The sequence below is a fragment of the Coturnix japonica genome, chromosome 11, assembly GCF_054131305.1.
Source record: "Coturnix japonica strain WE chromosome 11, WE-NBRP24, whole genome shotgun sequence".
Taxonomy (NCBI): domain Eukaryota; kingdom Metazoa; phylum Chordata; class Aves; order Galliformes; family Phasianidae; genus Coturnix; species Coturnix japonica.
The window spans coordinates 5,035,662-5,062,765 of NC_140673.1; the positions used below are offsets into that span (position 1 = coordinate 5,035,662).

Consider the following 27,104-nt stretch of genomic DNA (forward strand, 5'->3'; position numbering starts at 1 on the left):
GAATAAGGGCCTGGAGTTGGCATCCTCACCTTATAGACAGAAGGAAGAGCATCCAACAGCTCTTAGTGTCCCTGTGGTCCCCACCTAAGGTAACAGGCAGACTGTAATGAAGGTTGTAACTTCAGTGCAATGAGGCTGGGGTTGCCTCCTCCCGTTTGTTGCTGCTCAGGTTCAAGCAGCCTGATTTTTGGCTGGCAGGCACTGCTCAGCACAGCTGACAGATGGCAGAATGGTGTGTAATAACTCCCCTGACTGTCTTTCATGTCTCTGGATCTCAGTCCCTCAACAGCATCCCTTTTTGTTGTCTGGCACACCTTCTCACCACGGTTGTGGTGTCTGTTGTCACACATTGAGGACCTGGCAGGAGATGCTGGATATCTGGTCATAAATGTGGCAGCTAGTGTCTTTAGCAGTCTTGTTGCCTGGCTTGGATAGGTATAAGGCATGTGTCCCCTCAGCCCCTCTGGAGCTCGATGGCCATGTATGTGGTGGGACTCCTAACCAAGCCCCAGGCTCATCCGTGCACCTGGAAGTCAGACTGCAGAAGGTCAGATGTACATCTGTCATTCCTCACTTGGAATGGTTTTGCTGCTGAGTAGGGTCTATAAATATGGTTAATGGAGAGCCAGCCATACAAGAAAGCAGCAGTGGATGGAAGCTGCTAAGCGGTCTGAGGGAGTGCTAGCAGTGTGTAGCAATATCTGGGCTCCCTAATATCTGCCTCCATGCATCGTGTCCACAGGTCCCAGCTGGATGTCCAGATGTCCCTCTAGCTTGTGTCTCCTTTGTGTGCTGGTGGAAGATGTGGTGTCCCCACTGCATGTCATCCCTGGGGATGCCCAGGAAATACACTCATTTGCTAAGGGTGAGATTTGGTTTCCTTTAAGGTGGTAGTGCTGCAATAACAGCAGTGTGGGAGAGCCCAATGGGTCTGTACTGTTCAGCTGGGGATGCCTTGAGAGCAAGGTAGAGCAGATGAGCTGGGGGAGAGACTTGGTGGGAGCCAGGGAAGATCCTTTGGCCTGTGCTGCTGGGACTGACTTGTCCCAGCAAATAACAAATCTCACGACCATCCCACAATGCCTGGAGCTGGGACCTGTAGCCTTGCTCACTCTCATGGTTTTCACTCCTTCCAGAGCATTTTTTGCTCTGCACGGTTAAAAGTTCAAGGCTTTAGAAAGCAGATGCTCCATCACTCTCTAGTGTGAGCTAAGATGGTCTTTGATTTTAACCAAGAGAACAACAAAAGTGCCTATCCCAATGGGCGCTGCTGGAGCAGTCTTATTCCCTCTTTGTTTGTAATAAGGGTCTGTAACAACAGCCCTTCATCACTATCACTGTCTGCAGACACTTCCCAAGGCATGACAGCTCTGCCATAATCAAGGGCTGACCTTGGCTGAATTCCTCCAGCTACAGCATTGTCACTCATAGGGGAGAGGTACTGAAGCCCTGCGTATCTGGGGAGGCTTCTTAGGACTGAAGTGGCCAATATGGCTGTTAAGGTTAAATACTGATCTTCCCTTCCCTGTGAATAAAGACAAGTGTATACTGGTGCTTCTCATCTCCGGTATATAGTGCTGTGTGCTGCTGGCAGTAGTTCTAGTTTTGAAGCAGGTTTGGGCATCATCTCAGTTCTGCAAGGCAAAGCCAGATGGGAAACAGTGCTGCTGGTGCACAGACTGCTTTGGCTTGATGAGCAGGGAAATGGAGTGAAAACTTTCTGAAAGGCCAGGGTGTGATCAGTGCTATGAAATCTGTTTGAACATCAGTAACTAATAATGTACCCCAGGGAGTCAAACTGGTTCCAGTCCTGTTCAACATCTTTGTTGCACACCTGGATGATGGGGTAGAGTATATCCTGAACAAGTCAGTGGGTAACAGACAACTGGGAGGAGTGGCTGATATGTGAGAGGGTTGTGCTGCCATCCAGAGGAACCTTGATAGACTGGAGAAGGGAGCTGACGGGAACCTCGTGATTTTCAGCAAGGAGAGCTGCAAAGCCCTGTGTGGGGCAGGAACAGCCTGGGGGTCACCCAGCCTTTGGGGTTTTGGTGGACCCTAAGTTGGCCATTAGTTAACAATGTATTCTTACCACTAAGAAGACTGATGGTTTCCTGGGCTGCATCAGGCACATGTTGACAACAGATCAAGGGAGGTGATCCTTCCCAGTGCTGGTGAAACCATGCCTGGAGTGCTGTGCAATAAGGTCCCCCTGAAGTTCCTCTTCTCCAGACTGACACGTTCCTGTTCCTTCTGCTGTTCCCCACCACTCTTGACCAGTTACCAGCTGGATTTAACTCCATTTGCTGTCACTCTCTGGGTCCCAACATTTAGGCAGCTCTTTACCCAGTGAAGAGTGTACCTGTCCAAGCTATAAGCTACCAGCTTTTCTAGGAGGCAGCGTCAAAGGCTTTACTAAAGTCCATGCATCAATAGCCTTCCCCTCATCCACCAGGCTGGTCACCTGGTCATAGAAGATTCGTTTGGTCAAGCAGGAACCTAACTTTTGTGAACCTGTGCTGGCTGGGCCTGATCTCCTGGTTGTCCCACACATGCTGTATGATCACACTCAAGATGACCTGCTCCTTAACCTTCCTCAATACCAAGCTAAGGCTGACAGACTTGTGGTTACCCAGATCCTTCTTTGAACCCTTCCTGTAGATGGGCATTGCACTGTCAAATCTCCCGTTGTCTCAGTTGACCAGGAATACTGACAAGTGATGGGAAGCAGCTTGGCAATCACCTCCCCCAGTTCCCCTAGTGCCCTCAGATGGACACCATCTGCACTCAAGGACCTGTGACAGTCCAGGTTGAGTAGTAGGTTTCCATTTATGGGGTGCTTATTCTCCCCATCCCAGACTTCTAGGTCAGGGAGTAAAGTATGCTGAGAATAACTGGCTTGACTACTAAAGACAAGCAAAAAGCCATTGAGTACCTCAGCCTTTTCCTCATCCTTGGTGGTAATGATCCCCACCACATCCAGTAAAGGATGGAGACTCACCTTGGTTCTCCATTTATAGAAGCGTACTACCATGGAGGGAAGTATCCAGTACCTGAAGGCATTAACTGTGCTGGAGGTGATTCACAGTGACCTGCACCTACAGCTCCATCAGGTGCTCAGAGCCCTGTTTAGTCTGACCTCGGGTGTCTCCAGAGATGGGGCACCCATCACCTCACCACCCTTATTAGAAATCCTTCCTCCTTACATCCACTCTACATCTCTTCCAGTTTGAAGCCATTTCCCCCCGTCCCATCTTTCTTACAGCCCCTGTAGATACTGACAGGCCGCTCTCAGGTCTCCCTGGACCCTTCTCCATGCTGACCAGCCCCAGCTCTCAGCCTGTCCTCATAGGAGATGTGTTCCATCCCTTGGGTCATTTTTGGTCCACATCTCAGTACTTAAGACTCCACATCGACAATTGGCAGCATAGAGGCAAACCCATCCGGGCTGTGGATTCCAGCGCTTGGAATCGCGTGGTGTTATTCACTATAACACTCCCCACGTCATTACGCCTGTAGCACTGCTATTACAGACCCATCCCCAGACCCAAGGGGGCGGCCCGGCGGGGCGGAGCCGGGCTCGGGGCGGTTGTGGGCCGGGCCGGAAGGGGCTGTTCTGGCGGCGGTGGTTCGCGGGTCTGGCCGCTTCCTGCTGCGGAGGAGGGTCGGTGCTGGGCCGGGTCGGAGCGACGGTGCGTCCCGTGTTAGTGAGCGAGTGAGCGGGTGTCGGTATTGCGGTGAGCCCCGCGCTGCTCGGCCTGAGCCGTCCTTTGATTCGCGTTTTATTCAGGGGGTTTGATGCGAGGCCTAAGTGTAGCCCGGCCGCGGTGGGCCGTGCCCCGGCTGCGTGCTGTGAGGCGGGGGAAGGCGGCGGGTCGGAGCGCGGCGTGCCCGGAGCTCGGCTCGGCTCGGAGGGGGTTGGTTCACGTAGGAAGAAGCAGCTGGAGCCATTTTGCAACTTCAGCCCGAAGTTCTGCCCCAAATGTGTTGGATGCGGGGCTCCAGAGTTGGGAGGGAGCCTTAAAGGCCAGCTAGTCCAACTCCCCTGCAGTGCATAAGGATATTACGGCTCCATCAGGTGGCCCGGGGCCTGATCCAACCTGGCCTTGAAAGTCTCCAGGGATGGGGCACCAACCACTGTGCCAGTGCCTCTCCGCCTTCGCTTTTTCCTTGTATCCAACCTAAATCTACCCACAGTCAGCACTGTGCTGTGCCTTAGTTGCCAGCCTGCCTTCAGTCTCTGCTATATAGTGATGGAGATCCCCACTCCTGTCACTTGAGGCATTTCATCCTTTGGTAGAACAATCCTAAGGGTTCTGATAGGCAGGCGAGCAGTTTCCTTTGATCCATGTGTTCCGTTTGCTTAACGAGTCATTATGCAGCTGTGGTGAAATGACTTTTAATGATGATGTGTATATTTCCGTCTGCTTTAGCCTCTGCAGTCGAGACATGGTTAATCCAGGCTGCAAATTTTATAGCTGGATTAGAGCTTGAAGGCATATTAGGATGTGGATTTGATCAGCTCCGCTGTTGCAGAGTCAGGCTGAAGAGAGGAAGGAAGGCTCCTGTTTCACAGCATCACTGGTTTTCTTCTTTTTCTTCCTTTGGATCAGGTCTTGAAGCAGAGGGTAAAGGTTTCTCCTCGCGGTGCATGGACGGAAAGCCAATGCGCAGGTAAGATGGAAAACAATTGTCTCCTTTTAACCCCATGTAAGTAAATCCTGCACTGAGTTGGTCTCAGAAGCGCTGAGACCATAAAACCTCTTTTGCTTTAAAAGGAAAAGCCAAAGCTCTGGATAGGAGAGTTAGAGTGTAAGAGTTCATCTTGCTTCTGTGTGTTCAGTTCTTACAGGACCAGATGCCTGGCAGTGGATGTGCTGTTAGCAGAGGAGTTTGGAAGGCAATTTATTGTAATAATGCATTCTCCTCTGCCCCTCCTTGCTTAATGTATCCTAAAACCTGATATATAATTCCTTCTATGTTCTAATAGTGTGAAAGAAACAGTCTGGGAATAAAATAGAACTTGATTTCTGAGAAGGCATTACTTTTCGCTAAAGGAGTTTAGCTCCTCTGATGGGGTAAAGTCTTGGATGAAAAGGAGATTTCCTCTTCTAATTATGGATGCCAGCTGCCTCAGTTCTAATGAGCTGAAGATGCAGCTGAAGTTTTAATTCAGGGAGTGCTTGCTGTGCCTGGATCAGAAATGTTCTGTTACCATCCCAGTAAATCAGCATGATGGCAGGTAGGCAAACAGGATTGCTTTTTCTGGTTGCTGTTCACTATTAAATGTGCCACAGCCAATCTTAGCAGCAGCTGTATTTCTGCACACAAGCTGTGTGGAAGCAGGGCTGCCTGAAGTTGTTGTTTTTCCCTTCAAATGAAGTAGAGAGAACATGTGCAAATTGTCTGTACTTTGGGGTGTTAAAAGTTGAGAAGCTTTGTTAGGGGTAGTTCTGTAAGCATCAGCACGATGCTTTGCTTAAGCTACTGAGTAAACCTTGGTCCATGATATGGACATCTCTGGGGCCATGTTATGTTAATCAGGTGCTTGTTTTTTTTTGCTGTGACAAGAATGTGGTTTCGGGGCAAAAAGGAGTTAATCTGTGGCTTCTACAGCAAGTTCCTTTTTTCTGAGTGACATGTGAAGGACCATTCAGCTCCCTTCCATATCAGAGGCAGAGAATGGAAACATGGGGATCGTTAGGTGTTTGACTTTGTGGCCTTGGGTTTACCATGGCAGGTGTTCTGTCTGCTACTTGGGCTGGGATAGAGATAGCAGTGAGCAGCAGCACCAGGCTGAAGCAGCAAAGGTTTTCTGTTGTGGTGTTAACCTTGGATCTTCAGGCTTCTTTAACAACTCTCAGAGGCCAGATCTTCCAGTACCTTTTGTTTTCCTTCCCTCTGTGGCAAGCCAGTGCAGAGCAGGCTTGTTTGAGGTGCTAACATGGTCATTGCTTCTAAGCTAACCCAGATGCATTAGTAGACGTGGTGAGTTGATATAAAACATGTACAGCGTTCAGAGGATGGGGAGGGTGATTTGAATGGGGGGAAAAAACCTGCAGCTATTCTTGTCAAGACTGAACATCAGAGTGTTCTCTCCGTCACGAGCAGGATTTGTCTTGCATTAGCAATGAAGTGATTGTTGGGGCAGGCTGTTCTTGCTGTCAGGGAGCAGCAAGAGGAAACTGTTCTGCTGAAGACATCAGTGAGGCAGAGGAGTTCTTAGTGATGAAGGGTTTAATTCTACGGCACCAAAGTAAGGAGGGCAGAGCAGATATGGTGGCTGAGAGTTCTTTGGGTTTGGTGAGTGAAAGCGTAACTAAGCAATGTAAATAGGGACTTGAGTACCAGATCACTGCTGCTCCCACTTTAAGCAATATAAGATAATAACGCAGTCAGGTTTATGTGGTGGTTTGCATAACTCTGCATCACTGAGTGTGTTTTCCTAAGCCTTGTAACCTCTGTAAGAAAAGGAGTCAGTGGTATTTTTTACTAATGATTAGATCTTTAATTCCTAGAGTTTGGGTTGCTGTAAGTGAGCATTTCCATCTACTTGGTTGGTGCTGGTGTGGTAGACCAAATGAAAGGGCTTCGTCCTACTAGTTCTGTATGGCTTTATGCATGAAATTCCAAGCCAGGCATTGACAGAAATCACTGCTGGTTTGATTCATCATCCCCATTTGCTACTCAAATCCTTTGCTCCTGAAATCCATTAAAGCAACGGGTGATTTTAGCTGATGCTTTCAGCCCGTTTTGTGTTCTGTTCTGTGGGCCGTAGGTCCCGTCAGTTATTTTCTTCTGCATTACATCAAAGCTTTCTGAAACCAAAAAACACAGGCCACCCTGACCTTAAAGTTAAACAGCTCAGTGATGTTATCTGGAAGCATTTTTGTTAGATATCTATTCTTGGGTGTATAAATGGAGGTAGCGCTGCCTGTTTATTTTGCTGACCTAGTGTGGCAGACTGCCTGTGTTTCCATTTGTACTCCTCAGCAGTGTGCTAAGGAAGCCCATCTTTTGTCAGCCCTTTCTTAATCGCATTGTGTTTGCTGCTTTCCTCGGCCCTGCGTTTTAATGGAGGCTAATCCCAGCATATCTGCGTAGCTGAGCACCCGGCTTTTATCCTTCCAGCACACATTTCCTCCTCAATCCTCACCTCTTCTTAATCACCCTGTGTATGTGGGAGCAGCTCTTAGCTGTGGATGTGCTGGGAGATGGCAGCTAGCCTAGCATGTGAGAATCAAATGCTGCTTTCTGTCTTTTGCACCTCTAAGCTACTGAGTCATCGTTTCATTCTCTATGCATATATATGCATAATGCACACATAATGCAGTGAAGTTATTATCCTTGTGGAGACACAGGCTGGCGGTGTCCTTTTAATTCACACTTCTGTGCCTGTGCGCAGCAGCAGCCCACGGTGCTTAACGTCAAGCACCTGTCTTGATCCAGTATGGAAATTCCCAAACCCATCCATCACTTGCTTCTGCATTACCTAGAGGTAAGTTAGGGATGAATCAGGAATGGTAATTTGCTTATTATTCTTTTTTTTTTTCTCCAGCCATTCAGTTCTCTTTAATCATTAACCAGCCCCTTTTTCTTTTTCTTGGAGAAAGGAGGCTGGATACAATAGGCACGCTCAGATAAATAGGGATAGAAACAGTGCAGGAACGCCTGAGGTTCTTAATAACCAGCTTCCTTTGCAGCTAAAGATCTGTTCAGCAGTCAGATCTGGGGAGAAAAGCCTATTTTGGCCTGGCAAGGAATGGGGAACTGCTGCCCAAATCTGGCCTTAGCACAATGAAATCCATGTGGCGTGCTTAGTGTGAGCTGGCCTGTATACTGGGGGGCTCTGTCGCTGCCTTCCTCCATCCCTAGATAGAGGGGTTAAGTTACTTACTGTCTGCTCTTAGCTGCTGGGGACTACCAGAGAAAGCCAATTAGGTCAATTAATCTTTAGCTAAGGTTTCCTGAGGTTTTTGTGAGGGTACCATTGAACTCATTGATGCTGCGAGGGGTGTTTGCCTGCATTTTATTGGGAGGAACTTTGCAGAGCTTTGGAATGCTGCAAAGTGAATTTGGGTTGTGAGGGACATGAGTGGGTGGAGGGGAGCGGGAGGCAGTGTAACAGCAGAAGGGTTTGTCAGAGGTGTCAGGAAAGGAGAACAGCAATGGATGTATTATATATATTGTATATATATGTACCAAGTAAACAAGCAAGGCATTTCAAATGCAGAGGCTGAACTTGGATAAAGCACAGAGGGAGGCCCAGCTGGATCTGTGCAACAAAGATAGGAGGGAGAGGTAATGGTCTGAAGCAGCTGAATGCCATGATCAAGGAGAAAGCGTGGGGGGGAATGGGAAAACAGTCTGGGATGCCGGTAATTGGAACTGCTGCTGAGAGGCTGGTTTGCTTGTTGTTCGAAAGTGCACTTGACATAATAATGAGAGGAATGGATGCATACTGCAAAACGCACTGAGCAATAGCAAAGCTGTCTCTTCTTTCACTCTTAGTATGAGCAAAGTGAGGTGGTGATAACTCCCAAATGCCAATGTACCAGAGGAGCTGGAAATGGATGTGTTGGCTCTCCCAGGCTCCCTCCAACAGCCAGCGGTGCTCACTGATTATTCACAGCTGTCAGCGCTCTGATTCTTCACTTGGTGTGTTGGTGGTTGTGAATACTTTGTTTTGACTTCCTTTCTGATTGGTCTCTTAATCCTGCTTGCCTGCTAGCTTGCAGGCCATCTAAAGCTACTGAAGTCCTCAGGATAGCTGTGTGTGTTCAGGTGTCAGTGCTGGACACCCCTATCCAATATGTAGGCAAAAGAATGGACAAGTTTGGCTACATTGTATGAGTGCAATTATTTGCAGCAGAAAACTGACCAAACTCAAGTGGCAGTGGACAAATGGGATAACTTTCTTCGCTTTGAGCCTGTGAAATGAGGATAATATTTCTCTACCGTGCCAGGCAGTCATCAGGTTCAGTTAATAAATATGTACATGTGGTTGGACGTCACTGTGGCATGTCATAAAAAGCATATAAAAATAGGTATAAGCCTGTTTCAAGCTGGCATTTGTTTATTTCTAAGCAGACTTTGGTTTGAGACTGGTTCTTTTCACACTCTCATCTGGAGCTCTGGGCAGTGTTGGTTTTGCCTGTGTGATTGGTGTGAAATGTTGAGCATTGCTGACAGCTGGTGATGGATGAGTTGATGCCGATCTTCTTTTTGGCTTCTCCTGCTGCAGGTGTACCAGTACTCGACCAGGGGAGACCGGAATGGATGTGACCAGCCGATGCACACTGGGAGATCCTAACAAGCTGCCGGAAGGGGTGCCGCAGCCTGCTCGTATGCCTTACATCTCCGACAAGCACCCTCGACAGACTCTGGAAGTCATCAATCTTCTTCGGAAGCACCGGGAGTTGTGTGATGTGGTGCTGGTGGTAGGTGCGAAGAAGATCTACGCCCACAGGGTGATCCTGTCCGCCTGCAGCCCGTACTTCCGAGCCATGTTCACTGGGGAGCTGGCAGAGAGTCGACAGACAGAAGTGGTGATCAGAGATATTGATGAAAGGGCCATGGAGCTGCTCATTGACTTTGCCTACACCTCTCAGATCACTGTGGAAGAGGGAAATGTCCAGACCTTGTTGCCAGCTGCTTGCCTTCTCCAGCTGGCTGAGATCCAGGAGGCCTGCTGCGAGTTCCTTAAGAGACAGTTGGACCCTTCCAATTGCTTGGGCATCCGAGCTTTTGCTGACACTCACTCGTGCCGTGAACTGCTGAGGATTGCTGACAAGTTCACCCAGCATAACTTCCAGGAGGTAAGAGGCCCCTCTGCTGAGGAGTTTAGAGAGCCATGGTCTACTCCTACTTCGTGATTCTTTCCAAACCCTGCCCTCGGTTCTGCTGATAGAAAAGGACATCGGCCTCAGCTGGGGGAAGAGCGCCCTTACACGGCTGTGTTCTTCACTGTTGTTCTGTATATCATAAATACAGTCTGTAGCATTTCTTCTCTTGGAGTTCTGTGTTGAATACTGCATGGAAGGCAGGGCCACAGACACTGCTACTGATGCAGCTGCACTGTGGTGTACTGCAATATAGTGTTTGGGATTTACATGATTGGAGGGAGAAGAGAGTCTTAAAGTGAGGGTAATATATGAGAAATAAAAATGTGCTGAGTGTAGGGATTGGGAGCATGAGGGAACTGGGAAAGCATATGGCTGTATCAAGTGAAGTCTTCAATTCTCTTGCTATACAGCAGCACGAGGGTTTTGCATTTATTGTTCAGCAGAAGCTGGACAGCTCGATGTGAAAGGAATTCACGTGGTATTTTGTGGCTGACCTTCATAAACTTAAGTCTCTTTTTGCTTTTCAAAGTCTCCATAGGAAAATGTTTTGGGGTGCCAGCTACCAGTTCAGGGAAGGATCAGCATAATAAAGGATTACCTAAGCAATACCCAGAGAAGAGTGAGTCTTTACTTCATTCTTACACCCAGATGCAGAAGAGAGCCTGACATTTTTAAGTGGTATCTTTCCTGAGCCCTAGTTGGAAGGGTAAGAATTCACATGTGTTGGAAGCAGTTGCTCTCTAGGGGTGCTCTCAGCATGAAGGTGTGTTCCCCTGGCAGGGGGATTTCTCTTGCCCTTTCCAGAAGCTGCTCTTCTATCCACTGGGACAGGCAGCTTGGTGCAGAGAGACCTTTTCTTCCCACCTGTGAAGTCCTTTCCGAAGGCAGTGGTGACTCCAGGATGGAGTACTGATGCTAATTCAGTTCCCCCAGAGAAGTGGTGGTGTGTGATTGATTGCAGCTTGCACACACTTGTTTTCCCTGCAGGAAGCAGATTGGGATTGTATTAATTTCAGTCAGGTAGTACTTGAGAAAATTATGAGGAGAAGCAAACACAATTGAACATGACTGTTGGACACCTTGAAGACAATACTTGATATCTGATTGTAGACACATAACACCAGCTTACTCTAGAAGTTGAAATTAAATATGACTTCCCTGGCCATGAAGGCAGAATTTGCTATTTGAAAGCTTGTGGTTTTTTTTCCTCTAGAACTCAGTGGTTTCCCAAAAGCTCCACAATCAAAGCCCTGTGTTGAGCTGTCCATGTGATGTGCTGTGTGCTTGCTCTGCGTTTCTTTTCCTCTGCAGTTTTTCCTTGGGAGCAGGATGGTAACCAGATGGTTGTTTATTTTCAGTACTTGGTGGTTATAATGGTTAGAGCCACGTTCTTATTATTACATGAGTAGGGCATGCTTACAAGCCTCTAAATAACGTCTTGACAGTGTAACACTGAATGCTTGAGTGTTAATACTTGCAGCTGGCTGTCAAGAGCTGCCTGCTGAGGGGTTCTTTTCTTGCACAGTCCCTCAGAGATGGTTTTCTGTGTTAGTTCTCCCTGTGAAAGCACACATCTAGAAAACACTCTCCTCTTTAAAGATGATGCAAATTTTGAGTTAATGAAACCACTTAGATTAGGTCACTATTTGTTTGGCCTGGACAGGTTCTGGTGTCCTGCTCCGTATCCAAGAGTTCAGCTGCTCTTCATCCCTAATGATCTCCCCTTTCTTTTCTGCTGTTTCTCTGCAGCCAGTGTTAATGGTGCTCATTGCTGGGCTCGTGTTCTGCACTGCCATTACTTTCCATCCGGAGGGTGGTGATCCCTTACCAAGGGGAAGGAGATAACTGATAGAAAACATGTACTCCTATGTACGGTCACCATTCCCCTGAACTGACAAGGAGAAACATGAGATGGGAATTTCCTGAATGGCAGTGTCAAGTATTAAGCAGTAGGCATCAGGCCAGCCCATGCAGTTACTTCAGATGCAGGCTGACTTCAAATGCAGGCTGAATTGCTTCATATCCTCTGCTGTGCTAACCTCTACTTCTACTAATTGTTTTATATATACTATATGAAGGGGGAAAAATCTACATAGGGATGAACAAGCTGTACTTAGACTCAGGTGCTGACTCTATCTGCAAATGTAATTGCTGTTAACATAGAATTATTATGAGCACAGAATCTTTCATTTATGCTGCAGACCACAGCATAAGTCATGAAGTTCTAACATGGTCATAAATTACACGGACAAGCTGATACTCAGTTGTTTCATGTCAGTGAACCACTCAGATGACTGGCTGTGAGCTATGGGCTGGCAGTGCTTGTGGGGAAGCTGAACTGATGGGTTAAGCAAGCAAAACTCTTTGCTAAGCAGCCTGCAGCCCCAGCACGTGTTCTCAGGGCTGTGTGCTGGGAGCGTGGCAGCAGCTGAGGCCTCCTGTGGAGCTGGTCACTATCTTGAGTGCTGAAGGAATTAATGTGCTGGCAGATTGGCAGCAGCTTGAGTTTCACAAGGGATGAGACCTGAGGGCCTTCAGAAGCTCTGATTCCTTCTTAAGCGCCTTTGGACCCACACGTGCTCTACGCACGTATTTAAAACAATTGAGAGATGGTCAAATGAATCCATCTCCTTGTCCAGAAATATGTTCTGTTCTGCCAGAAACAGGCATTCAGCTTTTGGTAGCTTGTCTCTGAGACTTCTTATTTGTTTTCTGCTTTGGATTGCTTGAGTACAGATCCTCTCTATTCTGATGCTGCTTTATAGGTTACACAGGACAAGCAGGAAGGCTGACTGTAAAGGCATGCCTTATTCTTCTTGAGTTTTGAAACCTGACCAGTGTGTTCTGTGATTTAACCCTTTAAAACTATCCTATGGAAACCTTTTTATGCTTCTTTGGTGTGTTTTTAGGGTCTGCATTTCACAGCCAGCCTGTCATGTGTTGATGGCAAGATAGTGATGGATAGTGACTCTTTGCTGGATCAGCCCATTGGACTCTGCTTCAAGTGGGCCATCTGTCCTTTAGAATTGCACTGAGAAACAGAAGTGGGAATGGTTCCGGTGCTTTGGCCACTATCCTCATTTGTGTTTTCTGTTTAACCAGGTCATGGAGAGTGAGGAGTTCATGCTGCTTCCTGCCAATCAGCTCATAGACATTATATCCAGTGATGAGTTAAACGTTCGCAGTGAAGAGCAGGTGTTCAACGCAGTGATGGCCTGGGTGAAGTACAGCATTCAGGAAAGAAGACCCCAGCTGCCACAGGTAATAATGAGCATGGTGACATTCAAGACCCCTTTTATCCAGGAGAAGAGTAATGAGGGCTGACAGGGCAATGCAACAGCAATGTGATGGTTTTGAGTTCATGCAGCTCCACGATAGTTTTGTCTTCCTCCTGTGTTAGAAGGTTGGCATTGTCCCTTCATCTGAGCTGAATGATGCAGCCACTAGACCTTCTAATAGGGGCTTTATTGAATTGTTTCCAGGCAGGGCTTTCCAAACTCGATTGTTCCAGTGGTCTGGCCAGGCATGGTGGCCTGGATTGCTTTGAGTGTCGTACAAAAAACAGTGGGTAAGGAAAAGCTCGTCTTCATTTGAGGTGCATCTTTAAGCTCTGCTGTTTGATTTATGCCTCAGCCCTCAGGATCTTTTTCTGGAGCTTGTCAGAATGGTTTTGTTGAAATGCGGTGTTTCATCTAAGCCAAGTCATTTCACAGAGAAGCACCCATTCTGACAAAGCTGTCAGCTGCAAAGCCTCTGAAGTCTCAGGCTTTTTGATCAAAAGAAGAGAGTGCCTGTCCTGATGTTTCTTCTTTGGAAATACAGATATTAAATGCAACTATATTTAGTGGAAAGCTTCTGAAAATTGTTTAAAAGCAAACAAAAAAAATGCTGCTGTCCTCAAGCAAGCTTTTCTTAATGGCTTTAAAACTGTATGTCTTTTCAGGTCCTTCTGTCTGTACCTTCTTGTGCCTATTATCATTATTAGCCAGTATTTTATTTTTTTTTTCCCTCCAGTTTCTTTCTGTTTGGGGATTTACAGCTTATCTCCAGTGTTGTTCCGTTCTGTGTTGCAGGTCCTCCAGCACGTTCGCCTGCCGCTGCTGAGTCCCAAGTTTCTTGTGGGTACAGTGGGCTCTGATCCTCTTATTAAGAGCGATGAGGAATGCCGGTAAATCTCCTTGCTGAACTACAAGATTTCATTCTATTAGGGAGCCTTACTGACATCTATTCGCAGAAACTGCTTGTTTGTTAGTAGTGAATGGGTAATCTCTCTCCCAACTTGTTTTTTTGCATTTCTTCTCCTCCTTGTTGCAAGACAACACGTTATTTCTTTGAATAATATTGGTAGCATGCCCTAGAGGAATCCCATTCTTTTAAAGGTGCTTTTTTCCTGTGAAATAGCAGAACTAGAGTACACAGGTTGACTTCTGGTTTAAAAAAAATACCGTGCATTGTTTTCCATTTCACTTTTCTCTGTAGTCGGGGCCTTTCCTTCCAGATTACCACTTGTATGGCATTGATTCGTAATCTCAATATGACATAAAGTAATTGCCATATGCAAAACATCTTGACTTCGATAGCTGGACAGATTCCAGATGTAGTCTTTTTCCTGCATTGCTAGTGGAAGGAAGCTGCCACTTCCTTCCCTTGTGGTATAAGTCACACCTTTCTAATTCTTGTGGAGTTGTACATTATCTGTAAAGCACACGTTTTTCCTAGTTGTGCTTAATGTTGGAAAGTTCTGGGGATAAGCTAAACAGTTTTTCTCCTGAGTAAGCAATCATACTGACCAAATTCACTTTTAGAGGGAAGGGGACCTTCTTTTCCACTTTGTTTTATTCATGGGTTTGATATATTAGGATTAGACCAGATGATAAGTCGTTAATGGATGGACAGTGTGAGCTGGCCAGAGCTCAAGGAGAAAATATTCATCAGAAAGATACTATCTCCATCTGTTGGTCACGCGTGCATTTAGATATTTGTGTGCTTTTCAGTTCCTGTTTTGTTCCAAGGCAAAACCACTGATGCTTAAGTTTTAGACTGAGGCAAACTGGGTTTTCTTTTTTAATACAGTAAGCCCAAGAAATCTCATCACCTTTTTTTAATCAGTCATTACAGCTACTAATATCTAATACTAACTGCAGTCAGAAACTGATGCTGAGCTACCAATGTCTTGATTCATGCTTTGTCCTTTGACCAGTTTCAAGTGAGCTTTGGGAATTCGTATTTTCCTTTATTGTGCAGGGATTTAGTGGATGAAGCCAAAAACTATCTCCTGTTACCCCAAGAGCGACCGCTGATGCAAGGACCACGAACTAGACCACGCAAACCCATCCGCTGTGGAGAGGTGCTCTTTGCAGGTGTGTACAGCTCCTGCTGCCTTCAATCACAAGATTCAAATCTGTTTTCCTGGTGATAGTTTTCCTTTAAACCTAATCTTTTTAGCATCTTTCTGAATGACTTGTGCGTTAGTATTTGGAGATTTGAGTCAGCTTGTGCTTCCTCACTTGTGTGATCTCTTTGGTGGTATCAGGACTTCCAAGTGTAGGTTAATTCTCTTGAAAATCAAATTCTGCGTTGTAATAGTAATCCTCAGAATGATAAACTCAGAGATGAAGCGACTGGGTCAAGGCTGCTGAAGTGCAGGGGGGTTATTTGTGCAGGCACATGTGCAGTATGTGTTCTTGTCGTGTTACTGTGATGCTATTTCTTGCCCTTGGTTCCAACAGTGGGGGGCTGGTGCAGCGGCGATGCAATCTCCAGTGTGGAACGATATGACCCTCAAACCAATGAGTGGAGGATGGTGGCTTCCATGAGCAAAAGGCGCTGCGGTGTTGGTGTCAGTGTTCTGGATGACCTTCTGTATGCAGTGGGAGGCCATGATGGTTCCTCTTACCTGAACAGTGTAGAAAGGTAGGTCTTCATAAGGCCAACGCACAGAATACTAACTCTGAATTCTTAAACTTGGGTGCCAGCTTTGTTTTGCCAGCTATTTTGGGGCTTTTTTATACTGCTGAAGGCCTGAGATTTATATTACTTGTTATTTATTTCAATATGTACTGGTTTACTGCTGAACTGGGTCTTCACACATCCAAATTGTGTCATTTACTCTTGATTTAAAGAAACAAGACATACTCTTTGGTGAGTCTGGTTGTAATTGGTGGGAGAACTGTGATCCCGGTTAACACTCTTTGTAGTTGCTGGTTTGTTTCTAGTGTTGTTAAGAAAGGTCGTGTTGCAGTTTGCATTACTTCAATGGTGAGGGAAAGCATCCTGGAATTTCATTGCAGCGTGGTAACTACAGGATTAAGGAACCTTGTAAACACACAGAAAGAAGATAGGGTACTTCTAGGCCTGTGAAAGACAGAAGTCAAACAAGCTGTGTCAAACTTCATGTTTCTGGAAGCAGCATACTGCAGTCTGCCTGCCTACAAGCCATATGACTCATGCACTCCAAATGTCTTCCCTCTAACCCAATGAGCTATACAGATATTCCTCCCCTTCTTTGCACTGTCTCTTCTCACATCATAATCTTAAGTCTCCCAAATCTTGCACTTTTCTACTACACACCATTGTTCCTTGCCTCTGGGTTCCCACACTGGTCTGGTTCCTTTGTCTTTATTAACAGGAGCAGGTTTAGTGCTGGCTTGTGTGAGCTCCAGAGTATATCCAGCAGAGTAACTCTGGCTACTGCTCTTTGCACAGACACAAGTTAGTGCATGTCAGCCAGTCCCTGGTAATGTGCTTTCTTACAAACCTCAACCTTTGATCTTCAGTTTGAATCATCTGTGCTGCAGTTTGAACATCCCTGCAATTACATGTGCTGCATGCATTGCATAATTTTGGAATTATTTGTTCAACTTATAAATAGCTGCGTTGCAGTTCAGACTCAAGATGGTTGAATTTTCCTACTTTTCAAACTTGGAAAAGTCTGAAGCGTAGATATAAACTTATGCTGTTTTCTTAGGTACGATCCAAAGACCAATCAATGGAGCAGTGATGTGGCCCCCACCAGCACCTGCAGGACCAGTGTTGGAGTAGCAGTTCTTGGGGGCTACCTTTATGCAGTGGGTGGCCAGGATGGTGTCTCTTGCCTCAACATTGTGGAAAGGTACCTAGGTTTTTAAGAACAAAATTAAAAGAGAAAGAAAAGGGAGCATGGGAGGAGGTAAATGTACAAGTCCTATGGGGATTTTTCTTTGGGGAGAGGAAGATCAGCCTTTTTACCCCTTTTGTGCAGATGTTGACATTTCAGTGAGCTTTGATGTTTATTCTTCTGCCAGGTACGATCCCAAAGAAAACAAATGGACTCGAGTGGCTTCCATGAGCACCAGACGCCTGGGGGTTGCAGTGGCTGTTTTAGGGGGCTTTCTCTATGCAGTGGGAGGCTCTGATGGAACTTCTCCTCTCAATACAGGTAAGGCTGTCCCTCATTGCATTTGTCATGATCCTGTTTGTTGTCTTCAGTGTCTCCAGATGGCAGCTGAATATCTTGATGACCAGTCAGCTGCATGTTTTCTCCTTCAGATGGGATTTTGCTATATGGTAATTAATATATGGTAAACGTATGGGCTTGTGAACCACTGTTACCTGTGTTCATGTACGGTTTTTCCCCTTTGGTGCCGCATTTGGCACAGTAATGGTGATCATTTTGTAACGCTGCCAATTCATTCTTGAGTGAAGATGCTTTATCTGATTGATTGACTCCGTATGATTAGAGACAAGAAAAGCAAGCTCTCTATGGAAGGAAAGCATTAGAATGATAGAACAAATCAATATGTCCTGTTTTTGCTGTGTGGACGCTGCAGTGTCTTTACAGACTGAGCAATATTTCGGGTGCTGATACAAAAGTGCTGACCTCCACTGCTTGCCAACCTTGTCCCCAACGATATATCATTTCCTCTGCAGTGGAACGATACAATCCTCAGGAGAACCGCTGGCATACGATTGCACCCATGGGGACGAGGAGGAAGCATCTGGGCTGTGCAGTGTACCAAGACATGATATATGCTGTTGGAGGCAGAGATGACACGACAGAGCTTAGTAGTGCTGAGAGATACAACCCTCGAACCAACCAGTGGTCTCCTGTTGTGGCCATGACGTCCCGACGGAGTGGAGTGAGTTTGGCTTGTTTTGCTTGCTTATGCTATCTGTTATCACATGGGAACAGCAGGGGATAGAGCAATATCGTGTGAGATTTCCCTCTTGCTTCATCTGTATCTTTCAGAATAGCAGCAGAGTGGTAGATGTTTCCAAAGGGGTCGTGCTCTTTAGTAAGACTCAAGAATGGGGTGGTAGTTGTGTCATGGCATGGACATCCAGTTGTTTGAATTTCCCTTTAAAATAGTTTTGGTCCCTTATACTGAGGAGTTGAATTGAGGATGTGTTCAGCTTCTTCTGAAGTAGTCGTACTTGGTATGTGATGGTATTAGAGAACAGTATTAAAATCAGCACTTTATGTGAGTTAGGAGGTAAACAATCTTACCTGCACAGAAAAAAGAGCTGGAAAACGTAGATACAAACTTGTAGCTAAGCCCTTTCATTGCCTTGATGTGTGTGGGAATGGGGTTTTTGGGCTTTCAGATGGAATGTTGTCTCTCTTCCACAAATCCAATGGGTACGGAGAGTGACAGCATGTTTTCATCGACACCTAATCTTCCTACTTTCTGTAGGCACGTGAACAAAAGATTAACGTAGCGTTTTAAGTAGTCATCGTGTTTAGGCAGATGCAAATGTTATGAATATTTATCATTGGATACTGAATTACATAGTAAAGCAAAGCATGGATTCATTCTGTTTGCATGTTAGTATTTCAGTGTCTGGTGAGGCAAGTGTGAATCATAACAAGTACTGGTTTGGGGAGCAGAAAAATATGTGTTTCCTTCCTCAAAGCATTTAGTACGCTGTTCAACACTGTCCTTTCCAGTTACCAATTAAGCACTGAGAAATTATGAATTCCTCCTATGTAGAAATTCTTCAACAGATGCAGCTGCATGTGCAGCCGTCTTGAGTTTGTTCTAAGTACTTCAGAACCCAAATGAGGGCTGTATTGCCATGTGTTCTTATTTTTGCTGTTAGACTGCTATGTTTTCACCAGAAGTGATCTGCCTAAACCACACAAATGTTTGAGGTTTTTGTGATTCTTGTGCTTCTGCAGGAAGATTAAGGAGAAAGGCTGAAGGCCAAGCTATTCACAGATGTTCCAAGCCACAGCCTGGGAGAAGCAAGCTGTGTAGACTTTATGTATGGTTCTCCTCCAGGTTAAGCGGTCATTACAGGCTATAGGTTGGTAGATGTTCCGGAGTATGTGTTATAATTTGTCAGGAAGTCTAAACTAGGGTGTGATATGCATTGGCTGACAAAGACTTGTGTTCTGAGGTATCTGTACCTACTGAAGCAGTTCCAGCTCTTGTTGTCACTAATAAGGGGAACCTTCTGCTTTTACTGTCATAGCTCTGCTTTGAGATACATATTTAGCTCTTCATATCTTGTTATTTGAAACCCAGTGCTCGGATTGTGTGGCATCTTGTACCAGTCTGTCCTAGTTAAATGCATTTTAGGCTGTTTTGTACTTTTTTCCCCCCCATAAATCTCTATTGCAGCTTGACTTTCTCCAAACATGGTCCATGATTATTAATATTTATTTCACTCGTTATTTTCAGGGATTGCATTCAGAACATGTCTTTTCAGCAAATAGCTAAGCTGCTGTGATGGTTGTTTTACAGGTTGGCCTTGCAGTGGTGAATGGACAGCTCATGGCAGTGGGAGGATTTGATGGCACGACGTACTTGAAGACCATTGAGGTGTTTGATCCAGATGCTAACACATGGAGGTAACTGATAAGTTTGTGAAACAATCAAATGTCAATCTCCAGATGTAGCTGCTGCCACCCAGCTGGAGCTGGCCCAGCAAATGAGATCGGTGCCATACAGCTTGGTGCAGCAGCCAGCATAAATTTCATGCTGTAAATTCCTGGTTAGCATGAAGCTGTACAAGGATCATATTTTGAAAAACTGGGAAGGCACAGGAGCTTTGTATGGCTGTCCTGCCTGTTATACCTGAAACATAGTTCCGTACTGAGAAATAACTATACAAAGGGGTCACTTGCTGCTCACTAATCTTTGTGGCAGGCTTGTCTTGCCACAATGCTGCTGCCTGACTGCAAAAGCCTTCCATAACAAGATGACTTCTCTGTTTAAATATGAATGGAAGTTGAATGCTGGTAATATCCCATTGTTACTTACCTACTGCACTCCCATGCCCACGACTAGTTGAGAAACATTTTCTTGTAAGTTTCTGCTTGGAAAACAAATTCCAGGTAGGTTTCTGAGACCTAGAGAAAATAGGCAACATAACAAGATAGTGAGGAAAATGTTCTTCCATTTTAAGTGCCACTTTTGAATTTGGAGGTGTGAGCCACGCTGAAAGAGATTTGCCCCTTGTGTTTATTTTGGGCTGAATCTCTTCTGCTTCCTGATAAAGCAAGCTGGCCTGTAGAAGGAGTTCATAGTCACAGTGTAGAAACCATCCTACTCATTTTTGGCTTTCAAGCTGAGGCTCTGAGCTCCACATTTTTCTGGAGAGGCAGAACACTGAGCATATGATGTTCTTTTCCCTTTAAATCTGTAAGGCAGCAATCAGAAGATTTTCATCTGATTCATGAGATAAGAGAAATCACAAAATTGATTGAAAATGTATGCTGAAAAGTTGTATTTCTCACTTCTTTTCTAGCCTTAACTACACTTAAAAGCAATTATCTGTATATTTATTCCCAAATCTAATTAAAGTTTCAGTCTTGCTGCTTTAGTAATCTGGAGGGAGTAGAGGGGCACAGAGAGCAATTAATGTCCTTATTCCTTCTGGTTTAGTAGTACCAGTAGATTAATCCCTTTCTGCTGAGATGAGCTTGTCACAAGGAGCAGTGGTGGATCTTCCCCTTGTCTGCTGAGCTATGGTCTGAATTCAGAATAGCTGATCATCATCTGGTTTAGCAAAGAAAAGGAAGACTTCTTATACTATTAAGGGCTTCTTTTTGTGTAGCTCGACCTAAGAAATTCTTCTGATATCATTTGTTAATCCCAGATTGCATTGGTGAGAGTTGTTTGAAGAACTTGCTTCTCTGTTTTCTGCCAGCAGACTTCAGTGGCACAGAAGAGAGTTATGCAGCTGAAGCAAGTAGGATCCTGGAGTCTGTAGGGATCAGATTTCCATATAAAACACAGGCACCGTTTCAGTAACATACCTTGGAGAAGCAGATGGTGCTTGGGATGTGTTACATCTTGGTGGATCATGGTATTAGGAATGTAAAAGAAATCAGTTGGCTTGGAAATAGCAAATCTGTACTTGATCCAGTGCTATCCAAAATGTAGCCCAAGGTCAGCTACCTGTGAAATTGGTTTTCATTTCTTATCTTGCGCACAGCAAGGCAGGGAGAAAGCAAGTGATAACTGAAACAACAGGAAGCAAGCAGGTTCTGTTTAGAGGGAGAAAGGCATGAGCCAATATGAGTGTTTACCCTGGAAGTCCGTAAAAAGGCAGCTGCTCTGCTTCTAACTTGTCACAGCCCACTTTAACCAGGTGTTAACAGTGGTGTAGCTATGCTTACAGAGGCTGATTTGATCGTTCCCGTGGTGGTTTAATGAAAGAGCTGGAGCAGTGTCCCTACTGAAGCCTTGTCTTTGCAGGTTGTACGGAGGGATGAACTACCGGCGGCTGGGAGGAGGAGTAGGCGTTATCAAAATGACACACTGTGAATCTCATATATGGTAAGCAGCAAGAGAGAGGGAGACCCCCTGCTTGTCATTCCTAGAACAACTGAAGAGACTTATTGACACTGGACTCTTTGCAGCTCTAGTATGAACGGTCTAGACCTGATGTAACACTTTGCCAGTGACTCTTTCTATGGAACTATAAATATGACTTCTGTGAGAGTGTGCCCAATGGGAGATCACATTGTCAGACTCCAGGGAACCACCGGACAAAAGTAGAAGTGTTGCTTATGTCCATACATTTTCCTAACTAGTCTACGATTCTGAATAAACCAAACTGTACAATTCACTGCAGCATAAGTAATGCCAGTGCACAGGCTACAAGCTACACAATGGGAGTCTGGCAAGGAGAGTTTCCTGCCTTTCCCTCCCACTGTGAGCATTGGATGTGGCAGCTGTGTTGGTGGGTGAAAGAGGAAGGTGATACAGAAACCATTGCTTTTGCCTTATTTACAGAGAGCTTCGACAAACAAGTACTTGACCTGCAAGGTGCCACCTTTGCACAGAAGCTTTCCTGTGCACAGAGTATATTTATTTTTACATTTAATTTGTATCACATCTTTTCTTTGTATCGCTCACAGTGATGATTCCAGCTTTTTATATACATATATATGTGTGCATATATATGTATTTCATATATATGTATATGTGTGTGTGCAATTTGAGTTTTAATGAGTTGATGGTTATGGCAGGGCTATGTCCTGCAGGTTATTGTGGTTCCAACCCCGGTGGTATGTAGCTGTGTCTCAGAGTACAGGAGAGCTGTGGGTACCCTGAGTATCTTTTCAGTCTTGCTGAAGGCAAGAGGTAGAACTGGAACTCTCATCTATCGACTGAATCAGTGAAAGGCCACAAAAGAAGGTGAGAGTGAAAAGGATTTCATATGATGCCTTTTTACTGTACAGTGTATGGTACAAAAGTCCAGCTTTTGTCTCTCACCTCCTCTGTATATGAACCTAGAAACAACTAGCTGTTGCTTATTTAAGTCTTTATATTCAGCAGGCAACAGCTTCTCTGAAGCTGGTAGGCAGGTATCATCTGTTATAGTTCTGGTTAGCCTAGATCAACACTCACTTCTCAGGTTCTTGATAGAATGGCAGACCTGCAATCGAGTCAGCTCCTGCTGTGAAAATTGCTTAGACCAGCATCACCTTAACTGCCCTCCTGTCTCTCATCTGTCTCTCTAGAATTCCCATTGTAAAACAGTGACCACAATGAGATGGTGCACTCTCTTTCAATGATTGGTTTAAAATGCACTTCCTCTGTTCCTGCCTAGAACAGGGAAAGGTCTGAAATCTTGGAAGGGAGGCACTGTTTGCTGGCACCATAAATTACTGTCATGGTTTGGCGAGGGCAGATGTACCCAGGGTAGGGGGGGATTAAGGAGGAGCTGTAGACTCAAAGGTTCTGATATGTTTGTCTGTACTGAAAGGACCTGTTGCACCTGGATCTGATTTTAAAAGGACTGTGAATTCTTGAGATGAAGGCAGTGCTGACACCTTCAGTTCTCATCTTCGTCGTTTGATTCGTGTCACAGCATTTTAATGTGCTTGAATATAGTAGAAGTTACACTACCGTAATAAATGGGTCATTAAAACTTTATAAAAAAAAAAAAGCTCCTTTTCCCCTAAAAGTTGTTATTTTTACGTTTACATATGAAGATCATTTGCACCTTTACAAGGAAAACAAGTATTCTGTAAACAAATGTTTACATTTATCATTGATGCTTTTTTCTAGCATGAGTAACTTGTATAAATAGTGCTATCTTAATAAATTTCTTCTATGCTATTCTTTGTTTGTGAGCAGTGGATTATGGTTTTGTACACTTTGTATAGATATAGTGGATAGGAATGCCACCTTTTTCAGGTAATGGTCAAAGGGGTTTACAAACTGCTGCCATTTGGTGCTACCTTCACTTACCTTGAAGTATGTGCTTCAGAACCAGTGTTTTTTTTCTTCCCTGGAAGAAAGTAGCTGTATGATCTTGCCAAATCCAGCTCTGCTGCCTTCTCTGCAGATGCTGAGGGCTGTAGCACAGATAAGCATGTAATAAGGAAGGGGAAGTAGTTCTTCATTCTGCCACTACTCTACAGGCAGCCCATGGTAGATAACATGGTTTTAGCACACAGCTAAGCACTAATCTGAAAAGCAGAGCATGCTGCTGGGGTGTTCTCACAGGGTTTTAGGTTCTGTTGTGAAGGCTGTGTTGAATTTAGCAGTTACTTACGCAAACTGACGGAGCAGAACTTTTGATCTTGAAAATGACTAATGGGTTAATCTTAAATCAAATACAGGTCTGCTTACCAGGCCGTTCCTCTCAGTCAACATAACAAACTTTGTTTCTGAAAGAAAACTAAAGCAACAGAACTAACAGTTGCTGGGCTGTCGAGACCTTTGGCTGTGCCTAACTCAGTAAGCATCATCACTTCACAGGCTGCAGCCTTCGCAAGCCAAAAGTAACTCTAATTAATACAAACTGAAAGCAAGTACATGTAGTAGGCTAGTTCCAGTAAGAGATAAGGAGCTAGGCATGTGATGGTGTCATGTTAGGCAGGTAGTTGTGTGTACATGGCTGGTTCATCTCAGCCTTGCTGGGGTGACAAAGGAACAAGCCCACTCCTTTTAAGGGGATTTCATGTATGTGTCCTAACCTTGTGGTTTGGTAAATCTCACCTTCTTGCTTACAGGTAGGTCACAATGTATTTAACCGATTGGGTTTCAAAAACTCTGCACAAGTAAAGTTATTACAAGTGAATTCCACAGGAAATGAGGCTTTACATATTGGATAATACCGTGAGCAGCAAAGCTTAGCATTTTAGTCAGGTTAACAAAAATCTAAAATACAAGCATACATTGAGTCAAACATGCTGTTCTTCTCTAGTCAACTGGGGGGAAGAAAGCTAAAAATGTTTATGGGCTAATACAAGTCATAGCACTCCTACTTCCTTTTGGTTCACACAGTTCAAAGATCAATGTCTGAACTGTTGCCTGCTATAGAATGAGATCAAATATAAAGTTCTAGCACCAAGAGCTCCAACTCAGAACTCCAGCGTTCCAGCCAAGGCAATGAACTACCAGGCAAAGCACATTAAATCTCTAGTTGATGCTGATTTTAATTTCTAACACATTAACCTTGTGAGGACCAGAGCTGGAACCATGGGAACTGTCATACTTTTCACCTTGCTCAGCTAGAGAGTAGATGAATGTTTTATGACCATTACTAGCCAGCCTTAATTAGCTAAAAATGAAGTGACTGACATTTAACTCACAGCCCAAGAGTACAGTTGTATAGCTGGCGCTGTCAGTTAAGTGATAACCAAAATGCTAACACCAGCAATAATGGATAAACCCGTCAATAAGTCACATCCAAGAACTTTCAGTTTTGTCTCCTAGTCCTCAGCAGAGAAATATATACAAACAGGTAGAGTGACTATAACAGACAGATGCTTAACAAGCTACTGTAGGGTTAAATGTCTTTCCTGCATATCGCATTATGGCGACAGATTTAAATGCAGTAGTTACACACACGAGTTCCAGATCAGAAGAAAAAGCGCTGCAACAATGAATTTGCAGTAGGCTCATCAGCTTCCATCGGTAAAAGCCTCTCTGGGTGTAAAGACGAGCTGAGCTGAGTCTCACTGTATCTGAGAGATTGCTAGTTCTGTCAGTAGCATCAGCACTCCGATCAGGTATTGGCTTTGTAGAAACTGTGAAGAAAAAGAAAATAAGGGGTCATTTTCATACCTTTAAATAATTAAAACAAATGAATGCAGTCAGATTTATAGTTGTCTGCAAAATATTCTTTTTTAAATATAATTTTGATCCAGGATATGGAGCAGAAACACTCCTGTGCCTCCATGCTGCTCCTATTGGAGCCCTCTGACTCCTAGTGGGAAGCTATTAGTAATGAAAGCTGCCGGTTTCTTTTAAAGAGGAAGGCATTCCTAGAAAGTACAGCTATTCTACTTGTCTAGTATTAGGATAGCTTGCTGTGTTATCATAAAACTCACTTTTATGACCCCATCACAGTGCGCTGAGGCAATTCCCGTAGAAACTTTCACCAGCTTTGTAGCTGACAAGTGGATCTTAAAGTGTCTGTGGAAGTGGGAATAGAGGCATTCCATAAAGACATCCACCTCTTCCTGAGTGATCTCTCCTGGAGTTTTTTGGACTGTGTCCCACAGAGCTTTTGCATCCTCGGGGTGAATGGCGTATGAAATATCCAGAGGCTGAGGCAGCTGAGGAACAGAGAAAAGGAGTTCGATGGCAGCTGTGTTTTTGTCCACTTTGCATCCAGTCCACATAGCTACCATCCAAGTGAGATTGAGGGGGCTGATGGCTAAACGACGGAAACAGCAGTCAAAAGTCTTCTGGAACCAACTTCCAACAATGGCTGTGTAACTCTCCGCCCCGTTAACAAGGAACAAAGGTAAACAAGTGAAGTTGGCTGGCAAATTCTCTGAAATATCATCTCCAGCCACACAGCAGAACCATCCCGACCATATCAGCTTCTCTTCTGAGTTTCTTGGGGAAGCTGATGATCTCAAGGAAAGCTGGGATGGAGAAAAGAATCACAATTAAGGTTGGAGAAGGTTACTATGATCATCCAGTCCAACCATCACCCTATCCCTGCCATGCCTGCTGACCATGTCCTACAGTGCCATATCCCTACAGTTCTTGAACACCCACAGGGACATTGACTCCACCACCTCCCTGGGCAGCCCAATACCCAAACAGCACCTCCCCTTGCACAACCTGAGGCCATTCCCTCTCATCACTGTTACCAGGAGCACAGGCTGACCCCTCCTCACCACAGCCTCCTTTCAGGCTGTTATACAGAGCGATGATCCCATTCCCTCAGCTGCTCCCCATCAAGGCCTTCTCTTTAAAGTTTATTCAGTTCGCTTGTGGTCCTGCTGTGCCCATAGCTATGGATAGCACCCCCATGGCCCCCACCTGCACGAGCACAGCGGCGGGGTCCTGCTCGCTGCCCCTCAGCTCGGGCAGGCTGGACATGGCCACCCTGACACCCAGCTCGCCATCCACATCCACCGCCAGCCCCTTCTGCTTCTCGGCGGCAACGAAAACACTCAGCATGCGGGCGTAGTCCTTCAGCTCGGCGTTGGAGAACTTGTACAGGGGGCTGACGCTGTACAGGGTCCACTGCTTGCGGAGGAGGAACGCCATCTTCTGCGGGTCCGCGTCCGCCTACAAACGAAGGACAAGCATCCATAGCATCACCTCCTCCCTCAGGGCTCAGCGGCCTCCGAGGGACGGCCCTACCTGGAAGCACGGCGGCAGCAGGCGGCTGCCAGGGCTCAGCCCGTAGTTGCGGCCGAACAGCGGCCCCCGGGACAGATGCCCGGTTCCAGACAGCCCCCCGCTGCTGGGCAGCGTCCGCATCGCGCCCTCCATCTCTAGAGCGGAGCCCGCCGCCCGCCCGCCCGCCATTTGAACGGACATCCCGTCAGTCCCCGCGGCGCCCCGCCCT

The 27,104-nt window shown here is 45.5% G+C and overlaps 2 protein-coding genes across 9 annotated transcripts; one reads left to right on the plus strand and one right to left on the minus strand.

Annotated features, from left to right (window-relative positions):
- The first annotated feature begins 737 nt into the window (after positions 1-737).
- Positions 738-23,401, plus strand: KLHL20 (kelch like family member 20). 7 transcript variants are annotated; one of them, XM_085512028.1, is made up of 12 exons: positions 738-865; positions 4,614-4,674; positions 9,245-9,818; positions 12,948-13,106; positions 13,919-14,013; positions 15,090-15,205; positions 15,575-15,758; positions 16,813-16,956; positions 17,129-17,262; positions 17,754-17,962; positions 19,571-19,677; positions 21,530-23,401. In XM_085512028.1, the coding sequence occupies exons 1-12, from the start codon at positions 754-756 to the stop codon at positions 21,612-21,614; spliced, it is 1,980 nt and encodes a 659-aa protein (XP_085368154.1). In that variant the 5' UTR covers positions 738-753; the 3' UTR covers positions 21,615-23,401. The 7 variants fall into 7 exon arrangements, with proteins under 7 accessions (XP_085368154.1, XP_085368156.1, XP_015725193.1 ...); XM_015869707.3 differs by lacking the exon at positions 738-865 and adding an exon at positions 3,614-3,737; XM_015869711.3 differs by lacking the exon at positions 738-865 and adding an exon at positions 3,614-3,707.
- Positions 22,980-27,089, minus strand: CENPL (centromere protein L). 2 transcript variants are annotated; one of them, XM_015869712.3, is made up of 4 exons: positions 26,897-27,089; positions 26,570-26,821; positions 25,624-26,166; positions 22,980-25,320 (listed from the first exon to the last, which is right to left on the minus strand). In XM_015869712.3, exons 1-4 carry the CDS (start codon positions 27,074-27,076, stop codon positions 25,249-25,251), a joined length of 1,047 nt encoding a protein of 348 aa, XP_015725198.2. In that variant the 5' UTR covers positions 27,077-27,089; the 3' UTR covers positions 22,980-25,248. The 2 variants fall into 2 exon arrangements, with proteins under 2 accessions (XP_015725198.2, XP_085368160.1); XM_085512034.1 differs by having other exon boundaries at positions 24,350-25,320; positions 25,624-25,851.
- Between the last annotated feature and the right edge of the window lie 15 nt (positions 27,090-27,104).

Bases quoted from the DNA above. Each gene is read 5' to 3' on its own strand.
- KLHL20 (XM_085512028.1), top strand. From the start codon at position 754: ATGTCCAGATGTCCCTCTAGCTTGTGTCTCCTTTGTGTGCTGGTGGAA. The intron at 14,014-15,089 runs GTAAATCTCCTT...TTTATTGTGCAG, and splicing joins AAGAGCGATGAGGAATGCCG to GGATTTAGTGGATGAAGCCA. The intron at 15,759-16,812 runs GTAGGTCTTCAT...CTGTTTTCTTAG, and splicing joins TACCTGAACAGTGTAGAAAG to GTACGATCCAAAGACCAATC.
- CENPL (XM_015869712.3), bottom strand. From the start codon at position 27,076: ATGTCCGTTCAAATGGCGGGCGGGCGGGCGGCGGGCTCCGCTCTAGAG. The intron at 26,822-26,896 runs GTAGGGCCGTCC...CTTCGTTTGTAG, and splicing joins TGCTGCCGCCGTGCTTCCAG to GCGGACGCGGACCCGCAGAA. The intron at 25,321-25,623 runs GTGAGTTTTATG...TTTTCTTCACAG, and splicing joins ACTGTGATGGGGTCATAAAA to TTTCTACAAAGCCAATACCT.